Here is a 27,948-nt window from a genome sequence, read left to right as displayed (position 1 = left end):
AGTTTAGGTTTTATTAATACATCTACTTTTGTTACTTTAATAAAACCTAATAAACCTAATAAAACTTATGTAAATAACAACAACGTTAAAAGCTTCTGAAAGCTAACAAATTCAACTTGATGGCTTTTTTATAAACCGACCTTTGATTTACCATCTCTAAAAGCAACTCCTTGACCGACCTTACATCTGAGCTGGAATCCCTAAAAAGTAAAAACATGCATGCTTTTAAACTTTGAGCTTCGACCTTTATTACTTTAGTTAAAATAATTAATTTCTAAAAGTGTTCAAAAAAATACAAGTTGTAAATGATTTATTTTTAACATAACTAGCGTTAAGAGTTTAATAAAGTTAAGATTCGTAAACTTTTTTTATAAATATGATTGTTTACACTGGGTGCACGACTATTCAAATTCTGACAATTCAAATTTCGACAACCTAAATTCTAATAATTTTAGTATATTTTAAATTAGACCTTTTAATATACTTTTTTTATAATTATTTTTTATACTATTGTAACTTTATTGATTACAAGAGCAACTTTTATTTTTGTAAAATAAATATCTAAAAAAATGTGAAATGTATAAAATACGTTTTTAAATATAGTAATTTTAAGTAAATTTAAAAATTATTTTTTAACAGTTCTTTTTTATTATCATAAGGTTATTAATTCGACCTACATGAGCATTCTTAATTTTTTTTCAAGTATATATGAATTTTTTTGATGTGGCCCCTCAAAAAATTTTTTAAGAATTTATATCGTCATTTAACTGTTTACACCAGTGGCGTCGCGTGGTATTTTTTTTAGGTGGTGCAGAATTTAAAAAAAAATCAATTATTTTAATAAAAATATATTTTTACTGTCAAGTTTGAAAACAACTGAACTTTTGCTACACCTGAAGATAAGCTTTGCTTTTAAGGGCATAGGGGAGATAAAACACTTTTTTCACAATTTGATCTTATTTTATGTAGTTTTTACTAAGCTACAAGATGCTTTTCACAGATTTTAAAAATTCAGTACATGTTTTAAGATATAGCCGGTCAAAGTCAAAGGCAACAAAAGGTTCATAATGGGAGGCACAAACTAAAACAGTGTTTAAAAAAATGTTTTAACCCCCCCCCCCCCCCCCTCCTCCCTTTATGCCCTTAACATCTACTTTAGAATTATTTTACTGAAATTACTTTATACAGTTTTAGTTTAACTACAAGTCATCTTTTATCAATATTAAAAATTCATTAAAATTTTTGAGATATGGTAATTCACAGTCAGAGGTACAAATGAATCCTTATTTTTATAATATAAACTCAAACAACAAATAAATCAAATCACTAAAATCATATCTTTTTTTATAAGTTGGCCTCAAAATCTTTAGATGTTTCTTTTATAAAATAAAACAATTTGCTAAAATAGATATTTAAAACACTAAGAAAAAAAAGTTATAACAAAAGTAATATTTTTTTGTATATATATAAATACATATTGATAGTTACAAATTTAACACTTCTCTTCAACAAAAGTATAAAATTTCATAAAGATTAGGATGAAAAAGTATGATAAAAATTTCTTTAAAAATGATGGAAAATATAGGTTTTCAGTAAAATTGTATTTTTTGCTGTTTTGGTTTGCTCCTTGTATAATAAATCATTGTACTCTCTGGCTTTGACTGGTTGTAACTAAAAGTTTAATTGGAAATTTCAAGTTTATTAAAGAGTAACTATTAGCTTTCTGAAAAAGTTAAGATAAGAACAACATGTAAAAAAGTGCCTATACACCCTCCCCCCTTACCCCTCACTAATTTGCACATTTTTTTACAAACATTTAAATTTTTATAAACTTTTTTTCTAATTTTAATGTTTTTTGTTGGAGTTTTAAAAATCAATAGTTTTTTAAGGGTATCTTTTCTTTACATAATTTTAAGTTGTTTTTCATTTTGATGACAGTATTTTTGTCAGGAGCTCAACTTTTTTAAGTTTAGTTGTGAGGCTGTTGAACTTTTCATGAATTTTAAAGATAACTTATAAATATGTAACCATTATAGAAGTAAAAATTTGGTTAGTTAGTTTTCATGTGGCCATAGGAGTAAAACACTTATTTTTTAATTTTAAATAAGCTTGTTATTTTCAGAGTAAAAATTAAAACTGCTTTAGTCAGCCTGAATATTTTTTTTAATTTGGTCTGTTTTAATTTATCTTGGGTCATCTTGAGTTTTTAACATTTCTAAGTTATCCTCATTATGAGGCAAGGCAACCATGTTTCAACAATTTTATCTAAACTTTTTGCTTTGTTTATGAAAAAATTAAACCAAAAGTCATATAAAGTTGAGGTAGACTAAATTTTCCTAAAATGTTAAACTACTCTAAGTAATCAAAGTTTCTAAGTTAAGGCTATTTACTTTATTTAAATATGTGATTGTTGAAATAATACTATTTTTTATTTAATATAAACCTAAAATATTTTTCTGTAAGAGTGAACTAGAAGTTTATAATAAACTTCTTAATTCTTTTTTTCAGAACTTAAATTTTATTATTTATTTTATTAACTTTATGATAACAATAATCAGTTATAGTTAAGTTTATGTATGCAGATTAAAATAAAAAATCAAATTTTTAAGACTTTGGTGATTTAGGGTTTTTATCTTTTTTTCAAAATAAGCAATTTATGGCAAATTTTTTAATAGAAGTGACCTGTTAAATTTAAAAAATCATGTGGGTACATAAACTCAAGTTTAATCCTTTGCAGTAGCTTAGCTTTGTTTTTATTTTATGTTTACAATAGCTTGTAGATGATACTTAAGCAGTCCTGTTTTAGGGAATTTTCAACTTAGCTTACTTACCGCAAGATATTGATTTTGCGGTAATTCTTGAAGAAATTTTGCTTTTTTGAGTTCATTTGCGGCAGTCAGCTAAGAGTTTGCGGCAGTGAAGTGGGCAAAATGGTCGTTTTCAAAACTGAAGTTTTAAAAGAGATTTCGTTCAAAAAAATAACGAAAACGTTATAGATACTTTTTTTTTTCTTACAAAATTTCAAGGTGGTGCAGTTGCGGCAGTGCAACACCCCACGCGACGCCCCTGGTTTACACCAGTGGCGTCGCGTGGTATTTTTCCTAGGTGGTGCAGAAAAATAAAATTCGGTTTGCCCCTACTCGATTTGCCCCTACTTGAGTTGTCCCTGCTCTAGTTGCCTCTGCTCGAGTTGATTCTGCTCGAGTTGCTTCTGCTCGAGTTGCTTCTGCTCGAGTTGCTTCTGCTCGAGTTGCTTCTGCTCGAATCGCCTCTGCTTGTGTTGCTTCTACTCGAGTTGCCTCTGCTCGAGTTGCTTCTGCTCTGCATAGCTTTGTTTTCATTTTTTGGTAACAATAGCTTGTGGAATGATACTTAAACCTGTACTATTTTAGGGAATTGTCAACTTAGCTTACTTACCGCAAGATATGGATTTTGCGGTAATTCTTGAAGAACTTTTGCTTTTTTGAGTTCATTTGCGGCAGTCAGCTAAGAGTTTGCGGCAGTGAAGTGAGCAAAATGGTCGTTTTCTAAATTGGAGTTTTATAAGAGATTTTGTTCTAAAAAATAACGGAAACGTTAAAAGTACATAATTTTTTTTTACTAAATTTAAAGATGGTGCAAATGCGGCAGTGCAACACCCCACGCGACGCCCCTGGTTTACACTAAGTTTTTTTTCCTTGTACCAAAAAATACACTTTACAAATATAATTTGTAAAAAAAGTGATTAAATTTTTCAATAAACTTACTCTGATATTACTAGGGCATAAGTATAAAACTTGTCAAACAGTTTTATGTTAGGATCGTGATCTGTGGTTATTGGCAGGCAAGCTGGGGTTTGCAATGATTTCCAATCTAGTCCTAATTAAAAAATCATGGTCACTTGCTATAATAGTTTTTACAAAAAAAGTAAAGTAATTTATTTTATTCCTATTTTATTTCAAGCTTACAAGATTTCCTCACTAAAATTTTAAGTATCCGACAATTTTTATTTTAATCATAATATTCCATACAATTAATGAGTACTATTATCATACAACATCGAGTTTGTTTTAACTATACAATATTCAGAGTAACTAATGAGAAACCATAAAATAATATGATTAATTTTGAAAAAATTGTTTGTAAATTTATAAGACAGAAAAGTATATGGAATAGAAAAATTAAGTTAAAAAATTAGTTCTTGAAACAGTGAAAATGTATTAAATTTAATCAACTCTTTTGTTGCATTTTAATTACAAGTAGTCGGAAATATAACACTTGATTTTAAAGCTAGTTAATAATAAATTTTAACTGGTACACTTATAGTAAAGTTATCACAAAACTAAGAAAAAAAAGTAAATAAAAATATCCTACTAAAAATAAAATTAACTGAAGAGTTTAACTAAAAGGTATTGTGGGCATAATAAATTTCAAATTACAACAGTAAACTAATTTTGAGCCATTATTATTTTGTAACAAAATTGTTTCTTTCAGATCTTCTATTAGAAAAAATCAGCAATAACTTATAGGTTTTTTACTATCTTTTACTATTTTTTACCATGATGCTGTTAGTCTTTTCTATTTAAATTTAGCCAAAAAACCATTTAAAACTTTCAGCTAGCATACTAGCAGATAAGGTGTATTTTATTAACATAATATAAACATATTTTTAAATGCTGATTTTAAGTATGATTTTAGTTTTGATTTCTTCAAAATTTTGGAAATTTTTATACATTTCTAAAGCGAAAAGTAAAACAATTCCTATTCAAAAAAACAGCATTCGCAAAACCAAAAAAACCTATGTAGGAAAATAAGAACTTCATGTTTTCTTTTCCTCATATTTTAGTTAGGTGATATGTTTATGATTTAACATAAAGTGTCACTAAGGATAAGTATATTTGACAATTAATATAAGAGACTCCTGCCTTAAGAAATCTAAAGTTTTTAATCGTTGTAACAGTGCAAAAACTGCTTCAAAAATTTAATAAAGGTTTCTGGCCAGTCATAAACTCTAATTGAAGTAAAAAGCGATGAATCTGCTTGCGTTTAAATGCAATCATCAATGACTACACTGTAACTGGATTTGTCTGCTTCATGATAGATTTTAAAAGAAAACAACAATTATTAATTATAAGATCTATTTTTTCAAGTTGTGATTTTAGTTTGTATATAATAAGCTTGGCAGCTGTTCTATTTAGAATCACAATAATTATAAAATATTCAATGTAAGATTTTGCGTACATAAAGAAATTGTTATTTATAGTCTAACATTATAAGCTCTACAGCATGCAAACATTCTATAATGTTAATTTGATTTCGAAAAACTATAGTGCTAATTTCTAATATGTTTTTCTATTCATGCTTAATCAATATGCGTGCTTAAAATAGTCTTTGGTGTAGGTGAAGTATTTTTGGACAATTTACAACCTAAAATCAGTATATTTACAAAAATTATCTATATCTATACGTTTAGATATTTTTTGATCTCAATCAAATATAATTTTTAGCATAGCATTTTAATAAAATAAATCGTTGAATACCAGAACAAAAAATCAATATAACATATCAAACAAAATATACTTTTGTCGCTTATAAAAAATATAATTTTTTAATCTAACACGGAAACTAAATAAACAAAACAAAAATTCTGTAATTTAGCTGTAAAATTTATTACCATAATTTTCTTAAGAATACCTTTAAACTTTATATTTTTATATATAACAACGGAGTTTATTCTCAATTAAATCTACATAAATTACCAAGCGCAGTTAAAAAAGTGGAAACAACCATAAATAACAATTGCTACATACTAAACTCGTCTTTATGCTCATAAGCAGAGGCATTTACATTTACAACGAACATATTTTAAAATCTAGTTACCCGTGTCGATGTCGGGAGTCCACTGTAGGTCGCCACTCAATCCCCAAGCCCACAACATCCCTTCCCTTAGCTTTCTCGAATCAGATCCGTCTTCAATACAAAAAATAGCACTTCTTTAAAAGAAGCAAAACAAAAACACTTGTTTAGAAAAACGATATCTTTTGCTGTTTTATGCTTTTTTAAAAACCTTTAAAACTAAGTTAGTCGTTATAATGTTACTCTACTACACTAGGAACTTTAGACTGCCCTTTGACTAATAAAAATTATAAAGCAAGTGTTTTTTAGACTATTTTAAAGTTTTTCCTTTTTAGTATGCATTAGCATTATGTACTTAAACATAGATTTCGGTAATATTTTAATTAAATTTAAGTTCTATAATAAAAAACTATTGAATAAAAAGGGTTATAACTTTATAGTTGACATGATTTTTTTTTGTAAAACACTTGATAATCAACTATAGGTAAAACACATCATAAAGTCATTGAATTTTGAAGTCATAAAGGTAATTAAATTTCAAAAATTAGTTTACTTTTATATCTTAAATTTTCACTTTATGACAATAGTTAGTTTGAAAATTTATGTAACAAGTCTTTAACTGTATTTAAAACGTTTTGTAAAAAATGTAAACTCTTATTTTTAACAAACTTATTTGGAAATTAGACTTTTTTAAACTAAATATTATAAAAAAAATATAGACACATACGAATTTTCAATTAAAAACTAAAAGTACCCTTACTTTTTTAATCCTACATAATGTTTAAATTAAACAACTACAAATTTCATAACTATTTTAAAACTATGACTTTAAACTTAAAAAAAAATATTATTCCTTAAGTAAAAAATCTTGATAAACTGCAAAAGAAATTGATAATAACCATAGGAATTTATAAATACCAGACAATACATCAAGTTTACACATAAAAATATGTTTCAATCATGCCTAACTTTTCAAAAAAATAAATATTTAACTAAATTTAAATTCTAGATAATTTAAATTATTGAGTAATTCTAGTCAAACTTTGATATTGATAATTGTATATAAATTTTAGAACTTATACTTATCTTAACAAGTTTTAGCGTATTTTAAGCTTCAATAACAAAAAGTTATTTAAATAGAGTATACGTTGCATTATTCTATTTTAAATGCTATTTAATTTTTCGGAAAAATGTTTTTTTCTGAAAATAACTCAAGTTTTGATAAGTTAATTCTTAAACAAAATGTTTTTTTTTCAATTTATAGGAAAAACATCAAAGTTAAACAAAAATATAAAAAAAGTTCAATCTTATGACTTTTAAAAAGCAAAAAGTAAAACAAAGTTTTTAATAAAAGCATGAACAACCAAACAAAAGAAGAAATTAAACTTTTCAAATTATTTTTTTTTTTCAAGTTTTATGATTAAAACATGTAAAAGGCAACATGAAAAGTTTAAAAAAAGCATGTGTGCACGACTGAGATGACTTGTGTGAGAAACAAATGAAACTCTTACTTGATTTTCCAATAACTTCCAACAACTTGTCGTCACTTTTCTCGCACACCGAGTTCGTGCTCCTGCAGCTGACCACGGTCGACCGGTTCGACCCGTGGCTCGAGGACAGCTGAAGGCTTGACGCTCTTGTGGTGAAGCTCGAAGGTTTCGACCCCGCCTTTCGGTTTTTGACGAAATTTCTAAATTTGTGAAAGTTCTTGTATATTAAATAAAATATTTATACATACTGTGTAAAAACAAAGTTTGTAGGATATTTTCACAAACGTATATTTCCTTACAAAGCTTCACATTTTAAACTATATTCAAAAATCCAGGCCAGTTTTTTTTTATGAAGTTATAAAAAGAATATAAATCAATAAAAGTCACTGCTAAAAATGTTTAATAATATAAGTTAAACTAACAATTTTGCAAAACACTTGAAAAGTATAAGTTATTAACATTTTTTTCAAACTTATATCTAAAATTTTTAAAATTTTATACAATAACTATATAAACGGATGGAATTTAGTTTACATCTTTTAAATGCAACACAACTAAATTTTTTTTTAATGATTTTTTTATCCTAACCTTAATCTTGTCCTTAATCTAAAAAAAATCAAAATGAGATAAAGCAAAAACTTAGTCCATATGTGTTTATTCAACAAACTTTTAATGTCAAAAACCATACAGGATATTAGTAGTTTATAGTACAAGTTATAAATCATAAATGGAGCTTAAAATACTCTTTTAACTATTTGTACCACATATTAGAGGAATTTCATTAGTTAGAATTACGAAAAATAATAACAAAGTAAAACAAAATAAACTAAACTTTTAATTAAACGAAAATAGATTACTTTTTGATAGAATTGTATTTGTACGACGATTCTTTAACTTCTTCGTCGGTCGTCGATTCACTGATGCGGTGGGTTTTCTTCAGGCTGCTCCCTCCCCTCGTCAGCGATCCGTACTTGCTCTCCTTTTTCTTTTTCTTCTTCTTGTCTTGGTGATGCAGCACGATCGCCTGGCCGTTGCTTCCCTTCGGATAAGTGTGACCCCATCTGATTAGTTCGGAAAAATAAAATATTTACTAAAACTTTTGACGTGTAAAGAGTCAGATAGATAATATGGGCAAAACCGATACTTCCTCCCTTAGGGAAACTCCTAGGCCAAGGTGGTCAGACCGTCTGATGGCAGGCAGTAGTAAAAAGGGAAACCACGCTGCGTTTCAGACGAACAAAAGTTATAAAAGTTGTTGCTTTTTTCTTCAAAACTGAATTATAAGGATGCATTTTATAAAGTTTTTATGCTAATTTGCACTAAGCTTTGTATTGTTGAATATACCTTCTTATACCATAATGTATACTGTTTATGCCTGTTATAATAAAATATCCATTCTAAAAAGGGCAAAAACTAATAAATAAACAAATCAGTATTTAACCTGAGCTTTAACATAAATTGTTTAAGACAAGAAAAATTCATGATAGTTTTAAACTACATTTGAAATACAAGTACCATTCAAGAAACGAGATAAAAACTACATTTTTAATTTATTTTCACAAGTTAACTTAATTATTTTACAGCTAACAGCTAAAAAAGATCAGCAGGTATTTATTTTACTTAAAATAAAAAAAAATGCGAGTCATTTAGTTTGAATTCATTATTCTACCGTGTAAGTTCAATTGAAGGTTTAAAACTTCACTAAGATAGTTGAATATATAAAAAATCATACGATATAGAATCTATATCATAGAATCTATATTATAGATATTAATGTAATTATGTGACTCTAAATAACTGTCAGCGGAATATATAACTTTTAATTTGATATATAACAACTTTAGAATAGTTCATCTGTAAACAATACTAACTATTTAATAAAACACTCAACCTTCTTCTGTTGGAGTTTTTCGGAGTGTCCATGTTGCTTGGGTTGAAGGGATTGAACACCTGTTTTTCTTTTACTTTTTTGGTGCTCACTTGAAACATACTCTTAGTTCTCAAATTTCCCCGCATGGACAGACGTCTCGATGCGGCTGATGACGTTGTTTGAAGCTGCGTTTCTACCTCCATCACCGGTGATGACGTCAGCAGAGCGTTAGCGCTCCCGACCAGTCGTTTCTGCGGTAAATCTTATCTTTTTGTTAAGTTCATTGCTTTGTATATTTTAAAACTTGTAAATTTTAAAACACCATGACCAATTTTAAAAATTATTCATATATTTGAACTAGTTTAACTTGTTGTAGAAAACACAGGCTGTTTTAAATAACTGAAAATAGGTAAAGTAATTTTATTTATACTTGCAAAATACTTTAACGTGTTACAAACCTGAAATAATTACTAAATCAATATCTAAATATACTTACAGTGATGTCGGAGTTAGACGCAGCAGACGAGTTGCGTGGAACAATGAACTTGTTGGAAGTGAAACTCTGCGAAAGGTGTGCTGCAGATACGGATTGGGGTATTTTTACGGGGAGGGTAGTGAGCAATGTCGGAGATTTCATCTGATTTTTCAATGCGGTTTTTAGTATTAATTAGAGCTATAATTAGAATTTTGTAGTATAGGAGTTAATTTTTAGATTAGGTGTAAAATTACTGGAGAACTTTAATAAATACTAAAAACTGTGTCAAATGATAATGTTTACGTTTTTGTTGACAATTCTAATATTCATTAATAGACTACTTAATTTTGATACTAACAGAAATTTTAGTGCTTCTTGGTCTTTCTAGTGAGCATAATTTTTTAGAATTCATTTTTTCAAAACCTATCTTATCAGCAATATTTTCATCTATATTTTCAATTTTTAGTAATTGTGAATTTTGCAAATTTTTTTGGTACTTCAACCATGAGTTATCCTTTTTCAAACCGCCGAAAACCTTTTTAAATTAAACAAACTTTACTTTACTTTATTTCAACCTTTTTTTAATAACAAATAGTATAAATAAGGTTAAACAGAATCTTAACAACGACAAATTTTTGGTATATATTTTTTCTTAATTTTAATCAAAAGCAATGAAAAGATTTTCTAAGTTTTAGTACCACGTTTAGTGAAAGTTTTGTTTTAACTTATTTCTATAAAACTGTTATACATAAGTAAATTATAAAATGTATTTATTCTTTTCTAAAAACGTTTCATTTTATCAAGTCGTGACAAGTTAATCTTCAATTTAAAAAAATTCTTGAGCCTCAACAATAGCATAAAACTTTTTTACAGTTAGTTTTTGACAAAAAAAAAACTAACATTACATAATGTTATTTTTTAATAACTAAAAAACTTATTAAAACAACCTACTAAAGTGGTAAAAAACATAAAAAATTTATTATAACATAGAGCTAAAATAAGTACTAAATTTAATTGAAACAGTTTAACTTCTGTACTTTTTTCAATTGTTTAACAAGGAATGCCCAGAAGTATACTTACAATTTTAGCGTATCATGTTAAAAGTAAACTAAAACTTCTAATTGTATTTTTAATTAGTTGTCTTGTCATCATTAAAGTAAACTTAGGTTTCAATAAATATCCAAATAAAACAGCAAATATTAACAAGCTGCAGTAAAAGTGTACTATAGTAAAGTTTCAAATACATTGTAATCAAGTGCTTTGTAACTAGAAGTGTTTGTAGCTGGTGATGTTTCAATATGTTGCTTTAATGCTGTCTGAGAAAACTGAGTCTGTTTATTTGAGTTGCACTTTTCTTTTCTAGCTTCCATTGGAACATTAATTCGAGGTATGTAATTGATGTTTGTTGTTCCTAAAGCAATTTTATAAGGTTATTCTCTCATTTATTGTTCTTGTGATGCAAAATAAAAATTCTAAATTTTAATTGAATCTACTATTTCATTAGAATTTTGTAAGTTTATTTGCTAAAAAAAATTTTTGAATATCAAAATAACTTTTATTATGTTCTTTAAAAAATTCATGATTTAAATACTAACTACTACTTTACCTAAAATCAGCTTTAGTTAAAAGAAAGAATTTTGTTTTTTATGAATGATTTTTATTGCCTTATTTTATAAATAAATCCTTATTTAATTTGTTTAGTTAATTTAGTTTTAAATAATGAACGATCTAGTTAATAAAGCTGATAAAATACGATAAAACGAGCTACATAAACTTTTTGAGTGCAAAAAAAAAGTATTTACATAATTTTAACAACAAAAGAAGGCTTTAACATTAAAATTTATATTTAAACTAACTTTTAAGAAAAAAAACTTAACTACTAAAAATATATAATTAAGAAATGCTCAAACTCATTTAGTTGGTACATATTTTATCTACAGTTTAGTGCGCAGTGCGCAGTTTTTCATTATATACTTTTATACTTTTTATAGTCTCATTATAGACTCACTACAGTTTATTATATTATAAAAGCAAGTTTTCATTAAAAAACAATAGCTTACCAAAAATGTTATGTTATTATTAAGTCATTTTAGTTACATGACAACTCAAATTCCAACAGTTCAATTATGACAACTCAAATTCTTAAAAATGTTTAAAGGCTTCATTTCAAAAAGTAATACACATTTGAAAAAATAAAATAAAATTTCCATGTAGGTCTAATTAATAAGATTATGATAGTAAAAAAGTATTTAGAAAAATATTAAAAATAGTTTTCAAAATTACTAAAATTACAATTTTAAAATTATTTTAGCCATTACTCAAAAATTTAAAAATTTTGAAAAAATAAAAAAAGCTCTCGTAGGTGATCCATAAGGTTGAAATAGTATAAAAATTAGTTTGAAAAAATATGTTTTTAAAGAGATAATTAACAAATTAGTTTTAAAAAATATTTTTTTTTTAAGATAATTAACAAATATTAAAACTTATAGATTTTGAGTTTTTGGAATTTAAATTGTCAGAATTTGAGTAGCGATGCACCCAGTTCATCATTAATGCTAAAAAAATATATCAAAAAAAAGTATTTTGAGTCAACTTTAAGAACAGATAAATAAGGTATTAAATTAGACCCTTCTACTGCAACAATTTCAAGAGTATTGAGATTATTTACTGATTTAAATATTGTGTAATCTTTCAAGCATACAAATTTATGTTCAAAATTTATAGAGTCAAAGTTAAATAAGTTTATAATATTTCAATGAAAAATATCATAACTATTGTAATAAAAATTATAAACTGTTTGTTTACCTTAAAAACTTTTACTTCAAATACCAAGATCTTAAAATGAGTAGAAAAATATTAAAATGTCAAACACAGTCATTAATTTTAAGATGGTTTTTATTACTTTGATCAGTATGAAAAATTATGAAAATAAGTGTTTTAAAATATCTAACAAAAACAAATTATACAGTTTTTTCTTTTATTGTACAATAAAGGAAAATTACTGTATAATTTGTTTTTATTTATATTCCAGTGAACTTGTTTCACTATGATCTTTTGTTAGCAAACGATTAAATCTATATTTTGAACAGCTGCTTTAAAATATCGTCATCAAATACATAAATATACAAAAAAGGCTGTTAGTATGTTTACAATACTTCATTATCTATTTATATACTTCAGATTCTAATAACCTACAAATTATCAGCACGTCTTAGTTCGGGGTCGGCATTCTTTTTTAAGTCGCGAGCCAATTTTTATAGAAAAATATGTGTTTGCGGCCGCATTCTATAAAAAAGCTTTATTTTGTAATAACTGTATCAATCACTATAAAAATACTATTTTAAAAAAACAAGCAAAAATAAAAAGGAATGAAATAAGTAAGAACCTAACAGTAAGTTCTTATTACAATGCTTTCTTTTCAATGTTTTTAAAGTGAAAGTTTTAACCACCGGCCGTAGACTTTTGTTTTCAGGGCCGCAGTTTACCGACCCCTGTCTTAATTGTAGGTAGACTAAAAACCTTTTAAAATATTTTTTTTTACTATATTGTAAAAAACTTTTCACATATACCAGTGTGAACATGTGCCAACTCAAAACAAAAGTATATGTTAATGTTTTAAAACTAATTTATCTTAGTATTTACATCAATAAACTTTCAAAAAGTTCATTAAAATTGTTTATAACAAACCTTTGTCAGGATATGGGTTAACTGTATAAAAACTATGATTAATCCAGTTTGGAGATTCAAATTCTTTTGACTTTTCAAACTCATTGCTTGTTTTCCTTAAAATTTAAATAATTAAATCTATAAGTAATCAAAGGTACTTGCAATCTGAGAGCAATTGTTATAAAAATACTTAAAAAAAAATTCTTTGAGTAGACACTTAAGTATAACATATTTAGGTATTACTAGTTTTCTAAGTATATTTTTTTTTTTACACAAACGACTGTAAAAAAATAAGTACCAAACAAATTACATGATGATGAAAAAATATATTTTATTTGTCTTCTTTTTTTTTCCTAACTTGAAAAAATTATGATGTTTTTCTAATACAAAAACCTATGTAAGTGAATATTAAATTTAAAAAAATACTAAAATCTTTGTCAATATAATATAGTATTTCGTATATAATAACAAGTGAAATCGAAGATTAAATTAGTTTTATTCACTATTTATATAACTTTTAAATTTTTTTTTAACTTTTTTTGAGTTATTTTCTGTGCAAAAATAAAGAGTGATAACTTTCATATTTCTACAAATATTGAAGTAAAAAGAGGATGAACATTTTTTTACAAATTAATCTTATTTTAAAAAAAACTTTAACTAAGCTAGTAGTTGCTTTTTACCATTTTTTAATTCAAATTAGTTTTAGAGGTACAACGGTACAAGTGGGAAATTTCAACAAATTTTCTAAAGAAAGAGCAATTGAAAACAGCTAAAAAGACTATAAAAATAATAAAAAAGTATTTATAAATCGTTCTAAAAGCACCTTAGTTTAATTAAGTTAATGATGAACTAAAAAATATCTTTATAACCGAATATCAGAATACAAGAATTTTATTAATTTTAAGTAGATTTATTTGTTTCTGAGAAAAAGAAACTTTAAAAATTTTATTTTACTATTTGTAATGAAATTCTTATTTTTTATACTTTTTTTAACGTTACAATACATTTTTTTTTTGTGATGCAAGAGTGCGTTTCCTAAAAACTTGAGGTAGATAAAAAATTGCTTAAAAATTAAAAAGATATTTTTTTGTAACTTTCAAAATTACAATTGAAGTTAGCATAGTTCAATACATTTGTACCTGAAAATAATTAATAAAACTACTATTTTTTAGAGTTAACTTAAATTTTTTATAATTTTAAACATAGAGTGAAATAATATTACATAATTCTAACTTTTAAAAAAAGCTACAGTTTATTTTTATGAAAAAAATGTTGGAGTCCTCCTATGGCATTTAAAATAAAAAATTTCCTATGTTTTTTTATACAATTTGTATATCTTTTAGTTTTGCATATTCATCATCAGTTATGCATTATTTATAGTCATAAATAAAACAGAATGTTATAAGTAAATCTAGTAAACAAAAAATATGATCAGACAGTAAATCTAACAGGTACATTTTTATAAAGATTGAAAAAAAACTTTGTTTACTTGTAACAAAATAACCAAATTACAACAAAGATATTGTCGTCAAAATTACAGTACAACTGAAAACTAAACCAGTTTGTCTTTAAAAATGCACTTGTGAACAGTAGCGTTCACTAAAATTTTGTAAGCAGGTAATTTTTTATAAGTATTTTAATCATAAATTTTGTACTGCAAGTAACAATTGCAAATTATTTTAAATTGTAAAAGGTTACTTTAAAATACATCTTTAAAAGTTCTAATATATTTTGTAAAAAATATAAAAAAATAACACAATAGATTTTGTAGAAATAAAATTTATTTAATTACTTACTAGTGCACAGTATTTTTATTATAGAGATTTAATTTGCATAAATTATGAAAAAAACTATTGACCAAAACTACTTAAATTACTAATATTTGTAATTAATATGCTAAACGTTTTTCAAACTTTACTTTAAATCAAAAAAAAAAAAATGTAACTAACACTAATGTAACTTTATTTGAAACTAATTTTGTTCTTTAACTAACTTGTTATCTCCATGCAAATTGTTCAGTATAAACAGCGGTACAGCGTGAAGGGGCTGCTGACCGAGGCAAATGAGGTCTTTTCCAATGCCATTGTCCAACATTCGCTGGCAAGTCAGCACCTGCAGCTCCTGATCCACTTCAAAAACACCGACACCTTCATTGTAAATTCACTTATTATAATAGATTTGAAAGCGTAAGTAAAAATAAGAATCAGAAAAACGTTTTTACAACTTTTTTTTGAATATAATATTAAAAAATAAGTATTCAATTTATACCAGGAGTGATGCACACAATCAGTTGCCCGCATCGATCGAAATTCCTGTCGACCTGATGTTTTTCAAACATGTTAAGTGAAAAGTTTATTGCTTCAAGAAAATTACCACTGGCCGCAGTGGTGTTTCTACCCCGAGGACAACCTTCTAGTTGTACAATCTCATCATAGTCTGTTAAATAGAACTTAATAATTTTTAGATACCATACTAGTATTTATAAGTCATTGTAAATGTAATGTTCGAGTAAAACGTATTTAAGAAAAAAAGTTCATTTAATCTTTGTTCATAACTTGTTTTCTACTTACTCGTCTTACTTAAAAAACACTATAAAATTTTACAACAGAAAAAAGTTCATTTTTGAAAACTTTCTAATAAGTTTTGAAAACAATCGAACAAATGGAAATTGAAATGTTTTACTTATTGGAAATAAAACATAACAGTTATCAGAATTTACATGCTATAATCTTATAAAGTATATACTATTAAAAAAAAATTAAACTAACAAAGATAGTTTTACAAAAAACGTAGTCTAAATTAAAACATATATAAATACACAACTTTTAAGACAAAGAAAAAACTTGGAGTTTTAACAATTTCCACATGTTCTGTAGTAAAATTTTGATGATGACAAATTTTTTTTATTTATATGTTAGATTTTTTGAGTCAAATCAAAATTTTACTACAGAACATGTGAAAATTGTTAAAACTCAAAGTTTTTCCAGGTTTTTTTGTGATTTTTGTTCAAAATTCGAGGTTTTCAAGGTTTTTTCTTTGTCTAAATTGTCAAATTCCAGGTTTTTCCAGGTTTCCAGGTAAAGTGGCAACCCTGATAACTTTTAGTCTTGTGAGAGTTCTTAAAGAACTTAAACTATCTGTTACAATATATATTATAAAAAAAAACATACTAAACACTTAATTAACTGTTTAATAGTAAAAGAAAAAGTTTTCTGTGTCTCACGTCAAATCAGGTAATGTACATGATAACAAAATTCAACCAACTATGAATAATTTTGTAGAGGTCCTGTATTAAATTTTCGTCTTCAACGAGTCCTTGTTGCACGCATTTGTAAAAGTCGATGTACAACTCTCCCCTGTGATTCTCTCTCACTGATTTTCTCACGTCTACTGGAAAGTCTTCTATAGTTGAGTTGTCATAGATCATTCTTGTGAAATAAATATAAAATATTTTACTAGGTAACATGATTATTTTGTTTTTTTAACTTTTTTTTACTATAAAGAAGTTTAAAATGAGTTTTGATTATAAAATCGATAAAAATTAAACTTTAAAATTATAAAAGTTAATGATACAAAATTAAAGACTTTCAAATATAAAACGGTAAATAAGTTTGTATTGAATAAAATCTAAAACTAGTTAGTGTATTTACGTTAGCATAAAAATTTTAAATACAATAAATATTAGTGTTTGATTATTCCTAAAAAGTCTTAAAAAATTAACAATTACGTAGCCGTATTTTATATATAAGTTGTTGATAAAACGTATTTAGGCTAACTAAATTTATGTTTACCAAAAATTTCATGCTTAACTATAACCTAAATTTTCTAGATGTATCAGATTATTATATGATCTTTTACTAAACACTTACAGTTTAGCATTTTTTATTTTGATTTCTTAAACTAAGTTCACCGATTTAAATACAATAAAAGAAGAAGGTTATCAAATAAATGAAATGTATATTAAAAATATAGCTATCGGCAAATTATGGCATAGTCAATATCTAAATTAAATTAAAATAGATAAAATTATACAATACAAAGTCAATTATGAAGTCAAGTTCAAAACAAAACTAAATCTTATAAAGAAATTTGATAAATGAAAATAAATACATAAAGATGGAACAAATTTTACAAAATGTTTCAGTTCGTTTAAAATGCTGTTGTAAATGTATTTATCTTATTTTTTATTTTTTAACTTCTGGAACTTTTTTTTTTTAATTTAACGCTTTAATCAATTTAGTACTGTATCTTTTTTTACAATATTATATCATTTAACTTAATTTGTTTGTTTTAATATTTAATTTAAAATTTCACACCTTCCAGTTTAACAAAAAATGTGTTGTAAACTTTTTTTTTTCTGGAATTTATCGATAAGGTCAGAATAAAAATGATTCAACTTAGTGTTATGACCTAACAATAACAATACACATAAAATAATACGAAAATAACTTGACTAGTTCTTTTTAGGCACAGTTAAAATTGTTACTCTAAATTTTTATTTAAAAATTATAGAAAAAAACCTTGAAAAAACAACAATGGTTACATCATGGCAACATTTCTTTTCTTTCCACTTTTGAATTAAAGACTGCAGAAAAAAAAAATAAGAACGAGTATTAAAAAAAACCTTTTGAGGTATTTCACTTTTAATATTTTTAGACAAAATATATTTGTAATGTTATTTTTAATTATCTATCTACTTTACCAATATTCAATTAAATACGAATAAGAATAATACTTTTTTACTAAACGCAAAATGAAAAGCAAAGGTATTAAAAGTAGAAAAATTAAAACTTTAGTAACGTTTACTTATTTAAATTGAAAAAATACTGATTAAACGGTATTTATCTATTATTATGAAACTAGTTGAAAATTTTTTAAACAATTGATATTAGTAAAAAGTAGCTTAATACTAAATAACTTTGATGAGCACTTATAATAGTATCATACTTTTATTAAAAATTAAGATAAAACTAATTAGAAATATCAGTACAATTGATTACTTGAAACATAACTAAACATTTTCTGTTAATGCTATCCAATGGTGTAACTAAATTTGTTAAGGTTATAATTCAAGGTGTGTAAAACAAGTTTTTCTACGAGTGTAGTTTGCTTCAAACTTGTGTTAAATTTCAAAAAAACTATGATATTTTTATATTAGATCAACACAACTTACAAATACTACTTAAAAAAAACATTTATTTTTTATCAACTTACAGTAAGAAGACCCCCAACAGCCTTTTCATACTTCAAGTAACCATATTGATCGTACTCCCACATATCTATGGACATTTGAATGAAGATACAAATTTTTGCAGTAAATGATCGAAAAACTAGCTTGGATGATTCAGTAAAGTATCCACTCTTTTTCTTTTTGGACTTTACCCAAATTGCAGATACCTTTTGAAAACTACTTTATAAAACTAACAATGCTGTTAAATTTTTAGTAAGACAAGTTATACAAAAATATTTATGCTTTTAAACCTATAATAAAATCATAAAATATAAAAATATATTAAGTTAAAATTAAAAAGTAGTAAACTAAAAACAATCTATATGTATGAAGCTTACGTTGTATAGAGTAAGTCTCAACAATTTAAAACCTTCAAAATTAAATAAAAAATAATAGTTTAAGATATTTTTGAATTATATTTTAAGTTTAAAAGTTTTAAGAGTTTAAAAAACATTATATTTGTAGTAGAACTGACTCAGTCTTATACAAAAAGCCCGGTTTTTTTTTAAACCATAAAAGTTATATGTCAAAGCTGAAAGACCCCTATCACTTATTAGCAGGGCCAGCAACCTACGGACCGGATTTTAATAACAAAAACTCTCATGAACCGCTGTAATTTCAAAGTTGTAAATTACAAAACAAAAATGTCTAACCTTAGGTCTGACAAACAAATTCTAATAAAATAATTAAGAAACTAGCAATGTGGTTAGATATAATAAACAAACAATAAACTTTAAGTATTAATTAGCACTAGTTTTAAAGATTATATATATACATATATATCAAATAATGCAAGAAATAATACTAGTGATCTACCAGATCAAAAAAATTAGTCTTCGGCTGGAATCTTATTTTGATATTAGGATCCGGATCCTGGTTATATCTTGAATTTTAGATCCGGCAGGATCCTACAAATCTCTCAAATTTTCCCGTAATATCTAATGTAAGTTTCAAAACTACCCTAAAATAAACCAATGACCTTTTATTTGCTTTTTTTTTCATGAACTCCATTATACCTAGTGTAAATTTCATTCACTCTTGTAATATCTAATTTAACTTTCAAAAATTTTCCCATAATATTTAGTATAAGTTTTAAAGCTACCCTGAAATACGCCTAAGACCTTTTTCTTCCTGATTAACTCCAGAATATCTAGTACAAGATTCAAAAAGTTCTAACAAGTATTCTACCTTTTTTGCAGAAAAAACTAAAACGAATAAAGTATATTCAGTCACCTACCGGACCATAATATTAGGATTTAGCCAGTTTAGGTTAACATTTTTAAAAAAGGACCCGGTCGGATCCGAATATTTTTCACATTAATATCCGGTCAAATACGAATCTGGATAATTTTTATTTTTAGAATCCGGCCGGATCCGAATCCAAAAGATCAATAAACAATAGATTTTCAAAAAATTTCAATATCAAGAATTAAATTAAATTCTAGAAAACGATTAAAATGTTCCCGTTCTAATTCGAGTGTTTTTGATGATAATGAAAATTGTATAAGAAAAACTCTAGTCATACTTTTTTTAACCTCGAATATATGCCTACTTGGCTGACCACAGATTGATTAGTTGTTTTTAAAAAAATGAATCCTTAAATATAAATTATAGTTTTTTTTTTCAATGCAGTAATAAAATATCTAAGAAAAATAAAAATCTTCAAGTATGATACTTATGACATAAAGTTTTTAAACTTTCTTTGTTATTCATGAAAAGTAATTTTTCTCCATCAAACTTAATTAAATCAAATTTTTAAATAGTGTCTTGACATATATTTCAAAGATTAGTCAATAAAGTGGCATACAGACCTTTACTGTTCATATTTTAAACTTAAGCACGACGTATGAACTATTATATATAAACTGAGAACGGGTCACAAATTTATGGAGCGTCACTTTTACAAGAGTTCAACTGTTCTAATTACAAACTTTTATAACTTTTTTTTTTAATACTTTTAAAGATTGTTTTACAATAAATTAAAAATAGTTTGCTAATTCAGTTTAAGTTTTGACTTTTTTGATTAAACTTGATCAATTTGTGCAAAAGTGACGCTCTATTCTTTTCTGACACCTACTCATATAAACTAACACATGATAAGTTAAAAAACAAAAATTAGTATACTATATCAGAGTAAAAACTAATGTTACTTTGATCGTAATATCAGAAAACTGGATGTACTCATCTTTATACACACATCTGTTCATCATATACTTCACCAATCTAAGCATGTCACTCCTGCTAATGTATTCATCCTTAAAAGTAACTTCCAACAAATCTATCGCCACTTCCTTCAAGATATATAACATTTTTTGTGCTTAGTCTTTAAATAAAATGTACTGTTATAATGATGTGGTCGCGTGGAAAAAAATCTGATCAAGAAAAAAAAAGTATCTTAATTTCGCGGTAGATTAAATGTTGTAACATTTATCCATTAGAAGGCGCTAGGGGTTAAATAGTTATAGTAAAAACATATCCTGGCGTACAAATGAATTCGGTGAAGTGAATCTAAACAAAGAGTAATGAAAAATAACTACAATACTTTCAATAAAGTAATATTGTTATTTGACAATTGATAAGAATTTGTTTAGTTTGCAAACTTTTTTTTTGAAAGTATCAATTGTAATGAAGTAATCATTTAAGAAGTACTACTGTGTAATAAAACTTAAATTAAGAGCACAACTCAAATGCTATTGTTTAAATTCGATTGCTGTTTTAATAAAATCATATATTTTTTGTTTTTCGCAAGATTTTTTAAGGCAAAAAAATTCAAAACAGGTCAGGTATTTCTGTTTATGGTCTGTATGTTGCCTATCCCTTATTAAGAACATCTTAAATTTTCAAATTGTTTTAATTATTTAATAAAAAAATCTGACCTTTTACTAACTAAAATTTCTAATTGATTTTACAAACTAAGACGCAATCATAACTTTATTAAACATTATAATAACAGTATCATCTAAGTATACATATACATAAGTTTTTTATATACAAACTTTTAAAAATCTCGTACAGCTGTTTCAGCGCAATACACGCTTTTTTCAGCAAGTTTTCTATTCAATAAAAAGTCCTTTACAAGTAGAAGAACAAAATTATTCAAAATTTTTACATAACAATGGTATAAGCACATTATTTAACATCATTCTAACATATGTATGAACATGTTTGACCATGAATATAAATAATAAATATATAGTATCACTCTGACCTCTTCACTAATTTGTTCAACAACGGTATCGTAAAATGTGCTTTGTAAGTTGAATAGTTCAGCTATTTTGTTCTTGATACTTATTGTATCTTTTTGCAAGTCATTGTTGAATCTAACCTGCAGTTAGTTTATTGTATAAAAAATGTTAGTCTTAACTTATTTTTTTAAGTAAGCTGCTTAATGTAAGGCTTATCAAATAGTAGCCTCAAAAATAATGAAATGTACTAGTGTTCTATGTCTACAAAGATTGTAGTCAATGGTAAACTTTGCTTAAAAATTTTTAGTTTGGCAAATACATTTCAACTATAAAGAAAGAATAAGTTTTTTTATATTTAAATACTTGTTTGTTCAACTAATCTTTAGATTTAGACCATCAAGTACTAATACAATACATTGTTGGGAAATAAAAATAAACGAAATAACTTAAATTTAAGTATTAATAAATTTTATTTTTAGAAAAAAAGTAAAAGCAAGAATTCATATACATTTAGTAATACATTTAAAATGACAAATTTTGAAAATTTTAACTTCTTTCAAACAATTTAAATACAAAAGTTTATGTAATTCACAAATGATTTTAGTAATGTTTACAAAAAATTATAAAATACATCGTGAAATAAACGGATTGTAAATATATTATTAGCAATTTTTTTTTGTAAATTTAATTATCTATTTTTATTGTAATTGATCAAAATATTAAAATTATTGAAAAATCGATTATCAACAGAATCATTCACTAAACTTCTATCAAAAAACCTCAGTAAAAACACAGTTCTATACTTAGTTAAATTTTTTTTTTAACGTTTAATAACGAAACTTTAATTTTTTTTGTTTTTCAATTTTAAGCAAAAAATTACTTACATATGTTTCCTCGAAATTATTATTAATCTAGTTCAAAATAATTGTAAAAATTTTTGAGTGATATGATCTAATAATCTATCAATCGAATTTCATAATACACTGTACATTTTAAAACTTATGTTTCTTTTTTGAGACAAAATTGTTAAACATTTTATTTGATTCAGCTATTTAGTAAAAACCCTTATGAAAATTGGTAAAAAGCTAAAAGTAATAAAAGAAATATATTATATAAACTGTTTAAAAACTTAATAAAAAACAAAAACAAAATCTTAATATAAAACTATATAAAAACTGTTCGTATCTGCGGCTTGTTATGTTTTTTATGACTAGCTGTTTTAGAATTTGCTTAAAAAATTTGTTAGTCATTCACAGTGTATCATCAAACTCGAATATAGATTATTGCTTTATGTCATTCAAAAATTTTGAATACATACTTATTTTTACCAAATAAACATCATTTCTGAGGAAGATTTAATGCTTAAAAGATCAAGCTGAAACATATGTAGAATCAGTATTTTTATATTAACTATACTGTTGCTCTGCTTTGTCTACAAAATATTGAGTACTTTAAATCAAACCTAATCAAAGCAACATATTATGCAAGTCCACTTTTATACACATGTAGACAAACAATTAAGATAATAATATAAAGGTAAAGTAAACTATTATTGAGCTTAGTTTATATACCAGTGGTTTTAAAATTGATAACCTGTGTACACAAGTAGTGTGCATACAATTAAACAAACTATGCACAGAAATAATGATAGGTAGTGAAAGTATTTTCTAATTCAGTTTGCATTATGCCTCACTATTTCGTTTTTATAGTTTTAACTTTTAATTTATGTTTTGTAGTAGCAAATCTAAGTAAATTTCAATGATAGCAGTTTTATTTAGCAAAAAAAAATTAGCGTGAGTTAAAATGATAAAATTATCTGCCGAAGATTTTTAAAAAATTAAGGAGCACTTTTTAAAAGTACAAAACAGAAAAAATAGGATTAAGTTTTTTATTTTCAAATTTAAGTTTAAGTATAAAATTTATATGCTCAAACAAGTTTAAACACTTATTATATTTAGAATATTAATAACTTACAAAAATACAAATCAAATAAGATTTTTAGTCTATTAATAATGAAACTAGTAAATTATTACAGTCGTTGTTGTTATGAGCTTCATGTCACTATAAAACATCTCTTGCTGCTACAACAATAAGCAATTATAATAGCAAAGTTTAAAAAAACAATAATATTTTAACTAAACTTGTTTAATATATCAAATAAGTAGTTAGTACAAATAAAAATAAAATTTTATTAAATACATTTTCAGTCTAAAATTTTTAAAAGTTTCTAACTAACTTTACAAGTGTAAACTCACCAAAGTACTATTTATGTTGTCCATTAGTCAACAACTTGTTTTAACTGCTGACAAAGAGTAAATGAAATAAAATATTTATAGGTTAGTTTTGTTTACTTGTTAAATTTGAACTAAATAAATTGCTTACTTTAAATGTAAGTTTGTTACACAGTACGTCATCATTGTACTGAATTACATTAACAAAACTTCTTTCTTCTAAAAGTGATTTTTTTGTAAGAATTGTAGGACTTAGTAAAATATTCTCATCTAAATTTTAGCAGAAAATTAAAATAGATTTATGAAAACTATATTTATATAACTATTAAAGAGCTTAAAAAATGCTTGAATAAAACAACAATGTTTATTTTTTTGGAAAAGTTTAGTTACAATTATACCTTAAAAAAAAACTAGATTAAACTATATTTAGTCAAATTAAATAGTTAATATAAGCCCTGATCAAAATTTGTGCTTCTTGAGATATTTGATTTTATTTTAGGCCAAAACTACACACTACAGTAAAATTAATGAAATCATAATTTAAACTTTTTTTTCGATTTAAAAGCATTTATAAAGTTTTTTTCTTTTGCTGCAAAAAATAATAAATATAAAAAGGTGAGAAAAAGATGCTTAACTGACGAATTATAATTAACATCTTGTATTTTATACAAAACAGTATAAATACTTTACAAAAATGTTTGATAACTTAAATTGTTAATTGATCAATTTTTGTTTAATAACTTTCACATTTATTTGTTAGTAAATTATGTTGTTTAATCTAAATACATTGTTTTTAAAGCTCATTTTTAATTTTATTTAAAAATATATTTTATTTAGTATTAATAAAATAACTGTAAGGTTATGATAACTCAGCTTCAACTCTTATAGATAAATTAACATAATAAAGTTTAATTTAAACTATAATATAATATAATAATTATATTATAATAATATAAACAAAATGGGTGCACGACTATTCAAATTCATACAATTCAAATTCTGACAATTCAAATTCTTTAAAAAAAATTGAAACAGCCACAAATAAAAAAGTAATGTATATATGTCAAATAGAAAAATTCTATATTCACGTTATATTAATATCTACAAGCCATTTTTTTCTTTTCGCAAAACATTAAATATTTTTTGAGATATAGGTTAAATAAAGTAAAAAACATAGTTATTTTTAGTAATTTTAGAATATCTTGAAAAGTATTTTAGATTTTGCAAAAAAGAAAAAGTGGCTTTTTGATATTAATAAAATCTACATATGTATACTTTGTTTTCGTGAAATTTATATTACTTATTGAGATATAGTCTTTTAATTATTTTTTTAAGAATTTGAATTGTCGGAATTTGAGTTGTCCGAATTTGAATTGTCATGTAATTAAACAAAATACTGTGCAAAATAACTAAAATTAGTGTTAAACAACTAAGTATACAAAAACTTTAAGTAATACAATATATAAACATTAATAAATTAAAATTATAAACTACAATAAAATAATATGTTACATAAATATTTACACATTGTTAAACTAATATATATCTAACTAATCAAAAATTCTTAGTGTATGGGTAATACCCGGCTTACTTAATTGTTTATTTAAAGTTGGATTATAACGTTTAATTAGCAGCGCTTTACTTATCAGGGTCTCAAACTAATGGTCGTGAAGTTAATCCAATATACTGGATACTCTTATCATAAGAGCATTAATCCAAGTGGATCCAACGTGGTCAATGAGTATAAATGCTCTTATGATAAGAGTATCCTGTATATTGAATTCACTTCACGACCATTAGTAGAAAGAATTAAAGAACATTTAAAAGGCAAAACAGCTGTAATCTGACCACATTAGCAATTGTAAAAATGAAAAAAATAACTGTTAATAATTTTGTAATTTTGAAAGAATGCAGCAACAAATTTGAGACCCTGATAAGTGAAGCTCTGCTAATTAGACGTTATAATCCAACTTTAAATAAACAATTAAATAAGCCGTGTATTACCCAAACACTAAGAACTTTTGATTAGTTTGATATATATAAGTTTAGCAATGTGTAAATATTTATGTAACATGTTATTTTATTGTAGTTTATAATTTTAATTTATAAATGTTTATATATTGTATTACTTAAAATTTTTGTATACTTAGTTGTTTAACACTAATTTTTAGTTATTTTGCACAGTATTTTGTTGATAATAACTGATGAAAAGTCGAAACGTCGTCTGCGAATAAATTTTAAACTTAGAATGTGTTTCTCATTGAATTTGTATCAATACTTATTATATTTAAAAGCATACTCAAAAAATATGTTTATAAAATTATTTTCTAACTTATAACTAACCCCTATTGCTATGAAAAACAAGTTTGCAACGTTTTCTCATAGTAGCTTCTTGAGTGGAGTAAGTGTTTGTTGCAGTACTTAAAACTGAATCGTTCATCGCACTTTTGTAATATTTTCTTTAGAGAAAGAAATTTATCATTATGATTAAAAACTTAACATCGCTAAGTACTATAAAACATAATAATATTTTAAAATAGTATTTTGTGAAATTATTTCTTTAACTATTCTATTTCATCTATGAAAAACTTTTTAAGTACTTAGCGGGTATGAATCAACCTTCTTTTTAAAATATTGAAACATTACACTGACCATTAATTATACAATAAGATACACAAGACACAAAACTCATTAACTAAATGTACTCTTGCTAGCTTTGTACTCTGAGAACTGCTCGAAATATATTTAGCTAACTGAATTGTGTGTCTTGTGTATCATATTGTATGCTGGTTAATCATGTAAAAACGTTGGTGTTGAAATTCCAAAAAGTTCAGTCTTAAAATTTTTATTGTTTTTAATAAATATTAAAAATTTGCAGAACAATATTAGTTTATAAGTTCTTAACTTCGCAGATGACACATTACTTTATATATAGACAGTATTTAAACAACACACACAAGTACAATACAGTGTCAATTCTAATTTGGAACTTAAATTGTTTCAGATCGAATTACAGTAAACAGACTTAAAATAAATATCAATAAAACTAGATGCATGACATTTTACTCAGTAATAAAAATTGGACAAACACAAATTGTTCTTTCTACGTATATAAAACAATAATTAAAAAAATAAATATTTATATAATTATTTGAGTTTATAGTTACCATTAGAATTAGGTATATAGTTACCATTAAAACTAATATTTTTCTACAGAATAAATTTACTAAACATATTTACCATTAGAATCAATATTTTTATAACAAAATATATTTACTTAAACACGTAGTGTGCACAAAATTTTTCCTTTAGTTCAGGGTTGCCAAAGATTTAAAAAAAAAAATTCCAGGTTTCTAGACTTTTAAAGAGCAAGTTTTTTGTTATTTTTCGTAAAAATTTAAATTTAAAATGAAAAACTTTATAAATAGTCTAATATCATTTGAAAGATACTGTAAAGCTACTCTAAATGCTTTAAAAAATGATACAAAACATTTTATTTTTTAATATTTTTTTGTATCCAAACAAGAATATATTACTGTTTTTTTTTTAGTTTAAACTCAAGGTTTTTAATGATTTTTGTTCGAAATTCAAGGGTCTCAATTCCAGATTTTTGGCAATCCTGTACATAAACTTTTTTTTTATTATAAGATTTGTAATTAAACTAAGTTGTAACCATAACTTAGTGTAGCTTTACATTTTTTTTACTAAAATACTAATTAAATAAACCTCTCTATTTTAAATAGTTTTTAAAATTCACGAAAAAACTTTAAAATGTATAACTTCCTCAAACATAAATTAAAATTTTTATGTACATTTGCATAACTACAAATAGGTTACTTTTTTTTTTACATTATTACTACATGTAAGGTTTCAAAAATACACTGAGCTTCTTTTTAAAGTGATAAATGTTAAATTAGCTTAGTTTTTTTGGTTAGTAAACTGTTTAAAAAATAATTTTAAGTTATG

General features: G+C 24.9%; 1 protein-coding gene across 5 annotated transcripts in view; it reads right to left on the bottom strand.

Moving 5' to 3' along the window:
* Window positions 1-26,485, bottom strand: part of LOC145831233 (GATOR1 complex protein DEPDC5-like) — a 37,565-nt gene extending 11,080 nt beyond the window's left edge. For 3 of the 5 annotated variants that reach the window (XM_082938382.1, XM_082938383.1, XM_082938386.1), the window contains exons 1-19: window positions 26,326-26,485; window positions 24,134-24,252; window positions 21,775-21,891; window positions 20,717-20,857; window positions 18,551-18,733; window positions 17,857-17,921; window positions 16,601-16,764; window positions 15,605-15,772; window positions 15,330-15,483; window positions 13,358-13,452; window positions 10,915-11,081; window positions 10,029-10,205; window positions 9,692-9,832; window positions 9,217-9,446; window positions 8,183-8,386; window positions 7,347-7,525; window positions 5,860-5,949; window positions 3,747-3,858; window positions 141-200 (exon numbers count right to left, since the gene is read on the bottom strand). In XM_082938382.1, the coding sequence (XP_082794508.1) occupies window positions 141-200; window positions 3,747-3,858; window positions 5,860-5,949; window positions 7,347-7,525; window positions 8,183-8,386; window positions 9,217-9,446; window positions 9,692-9,832; window positions 10,029-10,205; window positions 10,915-11,081; window positions 13,358-13,452; window positions 15,330-15,483; window positions 15,605-15,772; window positions 16,601-16,764; window positions 17,857-17,921; window positions 18,551-18,733; window positions 20,717-20,857; window positions 21,775-21,891; window positions 24,134-24,252; window positions 26,326-26,422 (2,663 nt within the window). In that variant the 5' untranslated portion in view covers window positions 26,423-26,485. Of the gene's footprint in view, window positions 1-140; window positions 201-3,746; window positions 3,859-5,859; window positions 5,950-7,346; window positions 7,526-8,182; window positions 8,387-9,216; window positions 9,447-9,691; window positions 9,833-10,028; window positions 10,206-10,914; window positions 11,082-13,357; window positions 13,453-15,329; window positions 15,484-15,604; window positions 15,773-16,600; window positions 16,765-17,856; window positions 17,922-18,550; window positions 18,744-20,716; window positions 20,858-21,774; window positions 21,892-24,133; window positions 24,253-26,325 lie in introns of those variants that run through there. The other 2 variants (XM_082938384.1, XM_082938385.1) reach the window with 2 other exon arrangements.
* Between the last annotated feature and the right edge of the window lie 1,463 nt (window positions 26,486-27,948).

The sequence above is a fragment of the Thalia democratica genome, chromosome 3 (genome assembly GCF_965202585.1).
Source record: "Thalia democratica chromosome 3, ktThaDemo2.hap1.1, whole genome shotgun sequence".
Lineage (NCBI taxonomy): Eukaryota > Metazoa > Chordata > Thaliacea > Salpida > Salpidae > Thalia > Thalia democratica.
The sequence above is the reverse complement of the archived record's forward strand: the minus strand, read 5'-3'. Positions and strand labels throughout refer to the sequence as shown.